Here is a 12,989-nt window from a genome sequence, read left to right on the forward strand (position 1 = left end):
TACATGGACGGGCACCACGTCAAGGTTTGTGGGGCGGGGGGGGGGAGGAGAGGTTTTGGGGACCTCGGGGGGGGGGGGTTTCTGAGCTCCCTGCCACCCCCTCGCTGTCCCTTGTCCCCCCCCCCAGGACATCTCGTGCCTCAACAGAGACCCCGCCAAGGTGGTGGTGGTGGATTGCCGCAAGGAGGCCTTCTGCCTGCAGCCCTACAACGGGCTGGCGCTGCGCCGCTGGGACGGCAGCTCCGACGACCGCGCCCTCTACGACCTGGCCGCCTTCCTTAAAAGTGAGCAAAAAGCCCCAAAGCGCCCCAAACCAACCCTTCCCTATCTCCTCTATCTCCTCACCCCCCCCCACTTCCCCCTTTTTGTTCTTTTTTTTTTCCCCCCCCCCCCCCCCCCCGTAGCCATCGCGCTGAGCGGGGTGGAGGACGTGCGCGCGGTGCTGGAGAACTACGCGCTGGAGGACGACCCGCTGGCCGCCTTCAAGCGGCGCCGCTCGCAGCTGGAGGAGGTCGTTTGGTTTCGGGGACGTTCGCCGGGTTTTTTTGGGGTGGGGGGGGGGGCCCCCCGAAAAAAGGGTTTGACGGGGTTTTTGGGGTCTCGTTGCAGGAGGAGCAGCAGCGGCTGGCGGAGCTGGCACAGGGCAAGAAGCCGCCGGGGCTCTTCCTGGGCACCCTCGCCCGGCGCCTCTGGCCCCACTCCAAGCAGCAGTGACGCCCCCGACCCCCCCCCCGCCTCGTCCCCGACCCCCCCACATTGTCGCCGACCCCCCCCCTATTGTCACCGACCCCCCCTCACTGCGTCCTCAGCTTTTATTTGTATTTTTTTGGGGGTGGGGGTTGGTTGCACCCCGCAAGGGGGGGGGAAATAAAAGGAGTTGGCGGAGGTGGGGGCGCTGCGTGGTGATTTTGGGGGGTGGGGGGGGGACACACACACACAGCGGGGGTCCCCTCCCCTTGTTTGGGGTCTTTATGAGGGGGAGGGATTGTGTTCCTCTGGTTTGGGGTCTTTATGGGGGGGGGGGCTATGTTCCTAAAATTTGGGGTCTTTATGGGGGGGTTGCATCCCTAAAATTTGGGGTCTTTGGGGGAGGGGTGGCAGAGGGTTGCATCCGCCCGATTTGGGATCTTTATTGGGGGGGCTGTGTCCCTAAAATTTGGGGGGGGGGGGGGAGACTGTGTCCCCAGGATTTGGGGTCTTCGGGGGTGGTGGTAGGGAGCTGTGCCCCCCCCCCCCCCCCCTTTTGGGGGTGGGCTTTGGGAGGGGGTTGGGCTTTGGGGTCTTTATGGGGTACTCCCCCCCCCCTCTTGGGGGTGGGCTTTGGGGTCTTGCCTGGGGGGGGGGTTGTGGATGGTAGGGGGCTGTGCCCCCCCCCCCCCCCCCCCCCCCCATTTGGGGGGGTGGGCTTTGGGGCGGGCTCTCCCCTGGCCCTTCCCTCCCCAAGGAGTTCCTGGGGGCAGGGGGGGGTCGGGCTCAGACCCCGCTGAGCGTCGGGACCACCAGGCTGGGACCCCCCCCCCCCAGCACCAGGCCATGGCCCCGCTGCTCCTGGCTGCCCTCCTGGCCCTGCTCTGCCCCCCCCCGGTGAGAGGGGCCGGGGGGGTCTCTTCAGGAGGCTCTCGGTGGATTTATTTTTTTTGCGGGGGGGGGGGGGTCCCGGGGGGTGTTTTGGGGGTCTTTGCCCTCAAAGTTTGCAGTGGAGGGTCTTTGGTGGGGGGGGGGGAATTGGAAGAGTTGTGCCGGGGGGGGGGAGGGCGTATTTGGGGTGCTGGGGGGGGTGTAATTGGGGACATGGGGGGGCTTTTGGGGTGCTGGGGGTGGATTTGGGGGTGCTGGGGGGGGCCTTTGTTGTGCTGGGGGGGTGTAATTGGCAACATGGGGGGGTCTTTGGGGTCCTGGGGGGCGTATTGGTGGTGCCGGGGGGGGCTTTCAGGGAGCTGGGGGGGCTTTTGGGGGTGCTGGGGGGGTGGATTTAGGGACGGGGGGGTGGGGGGGGGCTTTTGGGGTCCTGGGAAGGGGCAAATCCCAATGGGTGTTTTAGGTTTTCCTGGGGGGGGGGGGCAGCTCTGGGATGTTTGGTGCTCCCCAAGGGGGGGGGGGGGGGGGGGGGCATTGGGGTCTTACCCGGGGGTCCTCGATGCCCCCCCCCCCCCATGCAGGTGCAGCCCGGGGGGGTGCTGGAGCTGCGGGTGCTGTCGGCGTGGGGGGGCCCCGGGGGGGCCGTGCGGGGGCCCCCCCCTCCTGCCGCCTCGTCTTTCACCTCTGCTTGCGCCCCCCCCGGGGGGGATCGGCTTGCAGCCTGGGGGTCGCTCACAGCCCCCCCCGGGCCCCCCCCCCAGCCCGGGCGCCCCCCGCCTGCTCCGCTTGCCCTTCGCCTTCCCCTGGCCGGTGAGGACCCCCCCCGTGCCCCCCCCCACCCACGGAGCCGAGACCTTGGCTCCCTATAAATACCCCCCCCCAAAAAAATCTGGTCCCTAGGACCCCATAGACTTGACCCCCCCGCCCCATTTTTTGCCCCCCCCCCCCCCCGAGCAGGGCACCGTGTCCCTCGTGGTCGAATCCTGGCGGCTGGATGAGGCCAAAGGGCCTGGGGGTGAGTGGGGGGGGGGGGGACGGACAGAGGGTGCTGGGGGGGGGGGCACAGACACTATTGCTTTTATTTGGGGGGGGGCACAAGGATTTGGGGGTGGGAGGTGGGAGTTTGGGTGTTGTAAATGGTAATTTGGGGGGGAGAGGGGGCAAGAAGAGAAAATGTTCAAGTTTGGGATTGGGGGGGGGGGTCCATAGGATGCTGGGGGGGGGCACAGACCCTATTGATTTTATTTGGGGGGGGGGGGGACACACAAGGATTTGGGGGGGGGAGGTGGGGAGTTTGGATGTTGCAAATGGGCATTTGGGGGGGAGGGGCAAGCAGAGGAGAAAAAGTATGGGGGTTGTGGGGGGGGGGGGGAAATGGGACCCCGTGGGCACATTGGGCGGGGGGGGGGGACTTTTTTTTTTTTTCTTTTTTTGGGGTGCGGGGGGGGCTGACGGCTCTTGCAGCTCCCCAGGGCCGGCTGCTGGGCCGAGCGGTGGCGAGGGCAGCGCCTGGCGCCGGGGGGGGCCGTGGCGGGGGGGGGGCGGGGGGGGGGGCTGCGCTTCGGCACCCGCCCTGCGCTGCCGCCCCCCCAGCCCGCGGCCCCCGCTGCCTCCCCCCCGTGCCCCCCGGCCGCCCCCCTGCCCCCGCCGCTGCCCCCCCCTTCCCCGCCGCCTGCCGCCGCCCCCCCCCCAGCCCAGCACCGCCGTTGCTGGCCCCCCCCGCTGCTGCCCCCCCCGGGAGTGCCCAGCGCCCCCCCCCCTCCTCCCCGGCATCCCCCGATGCCTGTCCCCAGGCTGGGGGGTGCAGGGGAGACGGCTGGGGCTGTGCCCCCCCCGGTGCCAACAGCACGGTGAGTGACACCTCGGGGACCCCCTTGGGACCCCCCCCCCCCCCCGGGTCACCTCTGGGACCCCCTTTGGGGACCCCCCCCATACCACCTCTGGGACCCCCTTTGGGACCCCCTTGTGCCACTTCTGGGACACCCCCCCCCATATCACCTTTGGGACCCCCCCCGTACCACCTTCGGGACCCCCCCGGGTCACCTCTGGGACCCCCTTGTGCCACCTTCGGGCCCCCCCCCCCCCTCCCTATGTCACCTTTAGGACCCTCCCCCCGTGCCACCTTCCCTGGGGCTTTTAGGCCTCCGTGCTCCCCCCCGGGGATGCTTTCGGTGACCCCCCCCACCCCCCCACCAGGTCTTTAGGAGCGACCTGGGGGGGCCGCGCTGCGACCCCCCCCTCCCTGGGGCGCCCCCCCGTCCCCGAGAGCCCCCGAAGCGGAGCCGGTGCCAGAGGCGTCGCCGTCGCCCTGCGCCCTTGGGCCCTGCTTTAACGGGGGGGGCCTGCGCCCCCGCGCCCCCCCCCCGGCACCGGCTACAGCTGCCGCTGCCCCCCCGGCTTCCACGGCTCCAACTGCGAGCGCCGGGCCGACCGCTGCGCTGACAGCCTCTGCCAGAACGGTGAGGGGGGGGGAGGGGGGCCGCTGGGACCCCCTGGGTGCCCCCCCCACTGGGACCCCTCCTGCTGGGACCCCCTGGGTGCCCCCCCCCACTGGGACCCCTCCTGCTGGGACCCCCTGGGTGCCCCCCTCCCCCCCCCGCTGGGACCCTCCTGCTGGGACCCCCTGGGTGCCCCCCCCCCCCCCCCCCGCTGGGACCCTCCTGCTGGGACCCTCCCCAGTGTGATTTCCCCACTGGGACCCCCCCCCGGGTGCCCCCCCCCCCCCCGACTGTGATCCCTCCCAGTGTGCCCCCCCCAAGTCCCTCTTTCTCCCCTCCCCATGCCCATCTCTCAGCCCCCAAGCCCCCTCTCTTCTGCCCCAGACCCCCTTTCTCCCCCCCCAGACCCCCTCAATCCCCCCCCCAGGCCCACTTTCCCCCCCCGAAGGCCCCTCTCCTCCGCCCCAGACCCCCTTTTTCCCCCCCAAGACCCCCTCAATCCCCCCCCACTGACCCCCTCTCTGCCCTCCAGACCCCCTCTCCCCCCTCAGACCCCCTTTCTCCACCCCCAGAACCCCTCAACCCCCCGAGACCCCCTCTCTCCCCCCCACGGCCCCCTTCCCAACCCCCAGACCCCCCTCAACCCCCCCAGACCCCCTCTCTCCCCCCCCAGGCCCCCTTTCTCCCCCCCACAGCCCCCTTTCCACTCCCCCCAATCCCCCTCTCCCCCCCCCACCCCTCCCACCCCCCCTAATCCCCCCCCCCAAACTCCCCATGCGCCCCTCCATCCCCGACCCCCATCTCTTTCCCTCTTCCCCCCCCCACCTTCCCCGCACCCGCAGGCGGGCACTGCCTGGACCTGGGGGGCCGCGGCGTGCTCTGCAGGTGCCGCCCGGGCTTCTCGGGCCCCCGCTGCGAGCACAACGTGGACGACTGCAGCCCCAACCCCTGCGCCAACGGCGGCACCTGCGTGGACGGCGCCAATGCCTTCACCTGCTCCTGCACCCTGGGCTACGCCGGCGCCCGCTGCCGCCTGCGCGCCGACGCCTGCGCCTCGGGCCCCTGCCTGCACGGTGCCACCTGCTACACCCACTTCTCCGGCCACGTCTGCGCCTGCCCCCCCGGCTTCATGGGCCCCCGCTGCGAGGGAAGAGGTTGGGGGACCCCCGGCCGCTCCTCGCCGCCAGCCCCCGGCGCCTTTGGCTGTCGCCTGCGCCCTCCCCGTCGCCCTCCTGGGGCCCGGGCTCGGTTTGATGCTGGCGGCCCGTGGGTGGAGGCGGCGGGCGGCGGGGGGGGAGAGGTGAGAGTGAGGGGTACGGGGGGGGGGATGCGGGGCAGCTGGGGGGCGCGGGGGGACAAGGGGGAAGCTGGGGGTCCTGGGGGGACAACTGGGGGCAAGTGGGGGGACGCACGGCTGATGTGTTTTTTCTCACCAGCAGCCGAACTCTGGAGCCAGGGGGGGGTCCTGGGGTGAGCCCCCCAGGGACAGAGCAGCCTCTGCCACCCCGGGCCTCGGCCACACAGGTGAGGATGAGGACCCTGTGCTCGGAGCGTAACTGCCCCTTCCTCATCCTCTTCTTCTTCTTCTTTAACCCTCCCGGCACCTTCCAGGTCTGAGGCGGCGGTGATGGACCCCACGAGACACCAGAGAGGGCTTTGGAGAAGGAGGGGAGGGGTTTTTTGCTGGTACCGGGACGTCTGAGTCCCAATACTGTTTCAGCCCCGATATTGTGATGTTTGTGTCCCAATACTGAGAGTTTGTGACCTGATACTGGGACACTCGTGCCCCGATACAAGGCCGTTTGTGTCCCAATACTGGGACATTTGCGCCCTGGTATCAGGATGTTTGTGCCCTGATACCAAGACTTTGTGCCCCGATACTGGGATGTTTGTGCCCCAATATCGGGATGTTTTTGTCCTGATACTGAGAGTTTGTTCCCCGATATCATGAAGTTTGTGCCCCGATATCATGACGTTTGTGTTCCAATACTGGGACATTTGTGCCCCGATATTGGGACGTTTGAGCCCCGATACCGTACCATTTGCGCCCCGATACCAGGATGTTTGTGTTCCAATACCGAGAGTTTGTGCCCCGATATTGGGGTGTTTGTGACCCGCAATCAGGACATTTCTGCCCCAATAAAGTCCTTTGAGAGGCTGTTGCTGTGGGGATCGCAGCAGTGTTGGTGCTCTCTTTTTCCCTGGAGGCGCTGCGCGTGCTTGAGGAGGGGGCACTGGGGGGGCACACACAGTGGGGACAGGAGCCGTGGGCTGGGGCCGAACGAGTCCCACGTGGGGCTGATGAAAGTTGTGCAAAAAATCCCAATAAGTTTTCCAGACAGGGTGATCCGTGAAGCTACATTCCCTATTTCTGATGCTGATTTCTCATGATTTCTCCATTTCCTCGCTGGCTGAGTACTACAGGTTCACAACCTACTCAAAGACTTTTCTATACCCTATATGAATAATTTTATTTTATTTATTTTATTTGACCGACCGTTTAATTTCTCCCTTTTTTCTTTCCGTTCTTCTCCCATGCCTAGAGGGCCTGTGATTTTCGGTTTTACTGATTTTGCCTCTTTTTCTGAGCCGTCCTCCTTACTTCAGGACCGTGGGACCTTCCCCTTACCTGTTTCACATCCTGCTGTGCCACAGTCCTGCCTGCGTGATCCCTTTGGAATACAAAGCCACCTTCTACTGCAAAAACACTGCTTCCTTCCTCGCACTTGCCACCCCGCTGATGTCCTTGTCACCCCCTCAATAGCCCCCCCTTGCCCGTTAGATGTCCCAATGAGGGGGGGGCAATTTGCACCTCCACCCCCCTGCTGCGCATCAAAAACCCACCAACACCTCCCAGATGACCCTAAATAAGGGAGGTTTGGCGAGAAAAACACCAGCAGGAAAAAGGGGGGGGGGGGGGGGGGGGGAAGAGCAATGCTACCCCCCTGGGAGGGATGCAAAGCCCCACCGGAGCCCTCAAAAATGGGGGAAAACAGCAGGAAAAGGGGACAGATGGAGCATAAAGGGTGCTGAGCTCCTAAGGGTGGGAATGGGATTGTTATAAATGAAGTCTCAACTCAATCTAAATTTTATAATATTGATAAAACAAATATTTCTAAAAGGTAGAAAAGGCAAGTAAACAGCTCTGGGTGTGTGGGAAGTCTACGCTTCACCAACATGCACACACGAACATCAAACACTCTAAATATACAGAACATTGCTTTACATACTAAACCCGAGTATGCCTATACATATGTACAATCAGGAAAGGTAACAAACAATCCTTTAAGTTCCATAACTTACTAAAATTGAGTACGCCTATACATATGTTCAATCAGAAAAGGTAACAATCCTTTAAGTTCCATGACTTAACAGTCTCCATTTTCCGTTCCTTTTGAACAATATGTCTTGCTTTAAGTTGTCAAGCAACTCAGTCTTCAGGCCTTATGTATCCTGTTCTTCCCAGATCGAAGAAAAGCATATCCATCTCCTTTTCAAGGCCATAGGGCCTGGGCCAAAAGGCACGTCCGGGTCACCAGGGGTGTAACAGCAAAAGCCTTCGATGGCTGTAGCAGCAGAGGGGCCCATGGCGTAGCAGTCGGATCAGTGAAGGAGCCCGCAGCTCCCTCACTGTCTGGCAAACCACATGCTTCTGGCTGTGGTCCCACAGGGCTCTTTAAGGCCTCAGAGACTGCTCGCCAGGTGCCGAGCAATCCCACTGCAACCTTGCCGTTTTCAGTTGCAGAGTCCCACACCTTGCAATCAGTTTGGTCCCTTGTTTCAGGATCACAAACTGTCCTATCGTTAATAAGGAGAATAAGCTGTAAGGTTACCAGGACAGTCTGTTCCTAAGGACATATGATTCCCCATAGTGCGCAACTGCTGACCAGCGAGAGGCAGTTGTGTGCTGGTTCCGCTTCTCTCGGCTCGAGCTTCTCTCCAGCTCCAGTGCGCCTGTTACCAGCGACTTTCTGTGCGAGCTTCTCTGAGCAGTTTGCTGAGTTTGGCCAAACCTATCTTCATGAGGCAATCAAAATGCCTGTTCCCATCCTGGTCTCTATTCTGCCAGCCTGTTCCTCTTCACTCCTTTTTTCTGCTTCTTTATTGATGTAACTTCATCGTGCTGCCTTTTTCTTTTTTATCTTGAGGGCAGGCTCCCCTCTTATACCCTTCTCTCCACAGCAGTTCTTTTCAAAACAACTTTTCATTGGTCAAACAACTTTGAATGTAACAACAACAGCAAACACCCAGAAACATCCATGCCTTACTGGCTGGAGAACAAGAAACCCCAGACTGCATGGAGTCTCCTGAATCACCCTTCTTTGTTCCCTCTAAACTCTTTTATATTCCTGATGGCCTCGTCATTAAGAGTCTCATGTTATCTCAACCATGGGGCTTTCCAACCCCCACGGCCACATTCCCAAATCTCCCCCTTCTTTATTAATATCAACCATTTTCTCAACACGAATTACCACTCCATATATAACACCAGTACACCCCCTCCACACCAGTAACCCCCTCTCCTCAGTCCCAGTATCTCCTTGGTTCCAGTACCCACCCCTCACTCCCAGCATTCCTCCCCCATCCCCGTAGCACCCCCCTCAGTGCAGGTACCACCCCCCTCATCCCCCATCCCAATGCCCAGTATCACTCCCCCAGCCCAGTAGCGCCACTTTCCCCCATACAAAAGTGCTCTCAACAGAAGCCTTTGGGTACATCTGAACTCCCCTGCGGAGCCTTTACGCAACCCCACAGGCAACAGGACTCTGCGCCTTCTCTCCATCTGACCTGGAACTGCCCTGCCTGGCACATGCTCATGCTCTACCTGATGGACCCAACCCCCCTGCCTGACCGTGACCAATCCTGAAAAGTCCCATCTGCTGCAACGACTTAAAAGCACAGACCCTTGCCCTGTGTGTCCATTCACAACCCCTAAACATATCGCTTGTCCCCCAGCTTAGCTTGGCAATGCTGGGAGGCAGGTTCCATCCTCATCAAGGAACACCAAGGCTAACCAGGACATGGCTTCAGGTACGAGCCTCCTCTTCACCTGCAGAAATAAAGTGCCATCGGGAACTGGCACGCCAGCCAAACTTCTTCCAATGCAACACCCTCCTCAGAAGCAGAATGGTAGTCAACCGACCTGCTCTGCTACTGTACTGGGTCTGGCTGGAATGTTAACTTTCCCGGCAGCAGCCCATACAGTGCCGTACTCTGTACTTGTAGCTGGAACAGCAGTGTTATCACACCAGTGTTGTGTCTACTGCTGAGCAGCAGTGGCACAGCATTGGGCCTTTCTCTAACCCTCCTAGGGGGTGGGCAAAAAGTGAGGAGAGAAACATCACTAGGGCAGCTGACCTAAACCAATCAAAGGGATATTCCATACCATGTGGTGTCACACTCAGCAATAAAAGGTGGAAACAGGAAGAAGAGGGGAGGGGTGGGCTCTCGTTGGGAAAACGTCGGTCCTCCTCTTGAACACCGGCTGCGTGTGTTGAGGCCTTGCTTCAAGGACGTGGTCAATCATGGCTCATTTGTGGGAAGTAGAGAGTAATTTATTTCCTCTGCACTTCCATATAGCCTTCATTTGTTTTGTTTGTTTCTTTTCCTCCCTTCTTTTTATTTTTCCTTTTCCCCTCCCTTTTCCCCTTTCCCTTTTTATTTCCCCTTAGTTAAATTGTTTAGTTCATGGTAGTCTTTATTTAATTATTACAATTATTTCCCTTTAATTAAATTATCCTTATCTCAACCCGTGAGTTGTTCTTTGCTTTACTTCTCCCCCTCCTCATCTAAAGGAGAGGGAGTGAGAGACCGGTTGTGGGGTTTAGCTGCCCAGCACGGTAAAACCACCACAGCTACTCAAGTCAGACAGACAACTTGCTGGACAACTCCCCGCCGCCCCCTGCCAACCACCCCCAACACACAGTATTTGCCCCTTGATTTAATTCTCAGGGGTCAGAATCCATCCTCAGTGTGGACCACAGAGGCCAACTAGGATGTCGACAGATTCTTCTTCATGCCCTGAAAAGAGGAGTCACCCAGAGGTGGACCGATAGACTACCAAACCAAAAACCATTCCCATTTTCCATCTTTTCTCCACTCACCTTCCCGATCAAGGTTTAGTGCATCCATTCACCATGCCAAGCCAAAGTCACATGGGTTAGACCAAAGAGAAAGAACAGACAAACGTGACAATCCACAAAACAGCCTATACCCACCCCTCTTGTTTTCTCCCCTACCCCAACAGCCAAGAAGCCCCAGAGCCACGTGCCCCAACCCAGTACCACTGCTTTGCTCACCTAACATCCCAAGGAGATGCATCACGCTCCCAGCTCCTCTAGCGCTCCCAGCATCTCCAGCATTTCAGGAACTGGAACCGCTGATGCCTGGCGTGACACAGGAACACGGCAGAAGATGAATGCTGCCATCACAAGGTTCTTGCCAAGCCTGCCTGCCAGGCAAAACAGACTAACAAAACCAACTGACCAACTCATGGCCCACAGTGCCATCCACTCATCCTCATGCCTTGTTCAAATTTCCAGCTTAGTCCGTGCCTATGCCCTGGGCTATGAGAAACAAAGAGAGAAGGTCATATCCATGATAGACACACAAACAGTACAGCTCCTTGCAGAGGACTCAAGCACAGAGACCAGAGACAGAAAAAAAACCCTCAGGTCCACAAATGCCAAAAGGCCATGAATACACAGATGCCCCGATAGAGGGAATCACAGACTTATCCTTTACAGCTGAAAAAGGTGACCCTGCTCAGTCTCTTGGTAATATTGTGCCTATGTGGTCAAGACTCTTGCATTGCATACTGAAGCTCTTTGTGAATCCTCTGGAGAGTTACACAAATGGCTTGATCTATCTTGAGATCAAAACATAACCCAAAACCAGAAGCGTACCCCACCGTGTCCCAAAACCAAGTTAGCCAGCAACTTCTGCTAAATATCCCTCTACTAAGGGAATTCCAAGCACTTAGAATCTAGCAGGCTACAAGGTCTAAAAAATTTACAGCCAGCAAAACAGCAGGAAAAAGCTCCAAAAATATAACAAACTGTTCCTAACCCTGAAAAAGACTACACCTTAGGAGCCTACTGCTGCTGTTTTCAGATACATACTGGCACAGGGAACTTGGATGATACATTTTCCCTAAGCCCTGCTCTACATGTATCACTTTACCACCAAGGCTGTAACTTTGACAGTATTTGACACACAGGTGAAGACATAAGGTCACATTCACAGTAAGCCCTGTTATTCTGGAAAAATCACAAGGAATCTAGAAGCACAAAGCAAACACACAAAGTAACATCGTCATCCTATCCGTAAACATGCTATAAGAATTACTCACCTGAAGAAGAGCTGCATGCAATAAAGGCACCTACTACTATATAGATTGCTTTGCTCTAAAAGCTACTAGCTGTTACCTCAAAAAGACTTGCTTACCTCTCTCAACTTGGAAATGCATCAGCCCACAGACTCTGACCCACCTAAAGAACCCTGCAACAAGCTAAAGGAAAAACAAAGCACTTACCCTAAAGAGCAGCTCGGGCATAAGGAGCTCTGATGGGATGCCTGGGACTCGTATACCATTACACCCTGCCTAGCACTCCACTCCAGTCACCTGGGAAAGGGGAAGGGCAAAGCACAAAAAGGGAGAAAGTGATAAAGAGAACAGGAGGAACAGCAGATGTTTTTTGTTTGTTTGTTTGTTTGTTTTTTAGTTTGGTTTGGTTTGGTTTGGTTTTAAATATGGTTTAGCTCAACAGAATGCAGAGTGCAGACAAGAGAACTGGGCTATTCCTAGAAGCAACAATTCCCGTGGTTTTGCTTCAGATTTGAATATTGAAAGGACAATATGGCCAAGCAAGTAACTGAAAATATTTCAACTGAAATTAGCCCAAACCTTTCTTTATATATACAAATATAACCTCAGAGCCCGCAGCCACATGGAAAGTGGTGACTGCTAGCTATTTTAGTCATAGCAATCACAAAGCAGTTGAGTTTAAAATCTTTGGCAAATCTAGGGGGTTGCTGCGCGCTACTGCAAGGACCAGAGTGAGGAGAAGCTGAATGAAATCCTCAGCGGTGAGTGAGGGCAGTGGGGGGTGTGCTAGGGCTGGGGGGACAGCGGCAGAGGCCCCCGTGCCTTGCCCTGCTCCAGGGAAATGCTGAGGAGGGCGGAGGAGCAACGCAGGCATAGGAACGAGGGAGAGGAGACGGGGTGGCCTGTGGTGTCAGGGAATGGCCTCCCAGCCTGGAGCTGGGCAGTGCCGCTGAAAGGGTTGAGTGTCCCTGAGGAAGAGTCAGGGGAAAGGGCAGTAAGGCTGACAGAAGGTGGGAGCCTGTTGTAGAGCACGCAACCAGGACGAAGAGGGAGATGAAACAGCCTACAAGCAGCTAGGAGCAGGGTCATGATTGCTAGCCCTTGCTCTCATGGGGAAGCACAATAGCGAGAGGAAAGAGTCCACGAGATTCCTGGAGTGTGTGAATCCTCCCAAGGGATGGAGGCAGGTGGTGAGGGAAACAGCTTGTGAAGGTGCCCCACTTGACCTGTGTTGCGCGGGTGGGGAAGGACTGGTGGGTGCATTTGGGACATTGCTGAGCAGCAGCTTTCAACAGATTCCTTTGTCCCTCCTGCTCCTCCTGGCCTGGGGAAGAGTCGAGTGGGGCTGGCATGGTCTGCAGGGGATGCCTGGGGATCTCTGCAAGGAGTGGGTTTTCATCTCTGCTCTTCTTTCTTTTGCAGCCCTCCAGCCTTCAGACAGCGACCCGGAACCCATGGTCCGTTCCCTGGCAGTTCAAACCACCCTGATCCTGACGTCAAGGCATAACACAACGTCAGGACGGAGATTTCCACTGCTGTGGTGCTGCTAGCCCCACAGCAGTCCTCAAAAGAGCAATATATATTTTAATAGAACTAGGTTGTTGTCTCATTATTCCAGCAGCTCCTTCAAAGTGACTCGGTGCCAC

General features: G+C 58.5%; 2 protein-coding genes across 2 annotated transcripts; both read left to right on the plus strand.

Annotated features, from left to right (window-relative positions):
- Positions 1-3: 3 nt before the first annotated feature.
- On the plus strand, positions 4-885 carry TIMM50 (translocase of inner mitochondrial membrane 50; the record flags this gene model as incomplete). The annotated part of the gene is made up of 4 exons (XM_084304116.1): positions 4-24; positions 128-284; positions 405-511; positions 610-885. Coding segments are annotated over 4 exons (390 nt in total), but the record flags the coding sequence as incomplete, so codon positions are not given.
- Positions 886-2,153: 1,268 nt separating this feature from the next.
- Positions 2,154-5,633, plus strand: DLL3 (delta like canonical Notch ligand 3; the record flags this gene model as incomplete). Its single annotated transcript, XM_084304101.1, is given in 14 exon segments — positions 2,154-2,200; positions 2,299-2,317; positions 2,320-2,388; positions 2,536-2,593; positions 3,043-3,080; positions 3,082-3,150; positions 3,152-3,163; positions 3,165-3,428; positions 3,775-3,822; positions 3,825-3,920; positions 3,923-4,037; positions 4,859-5,163; positions 5,165-5,316; positions 5,453-5,633. Coding segments are annotated over 14 exon segments (1,473 nt in total).
- Positions 5,634-12,989: the final 7,356 nt, after the last annotated feature.

Source organism: Netta rufina (genome assembly GCF_964035555.1).
Source record: "Netta rufina genome assembly, chromosome: 33".
Taxonomy (NCBI): Eukaryota; Metazoa; Chordata; class Aves; order Anseriformes; family Anatidae; genus Netta; species Netta rufina.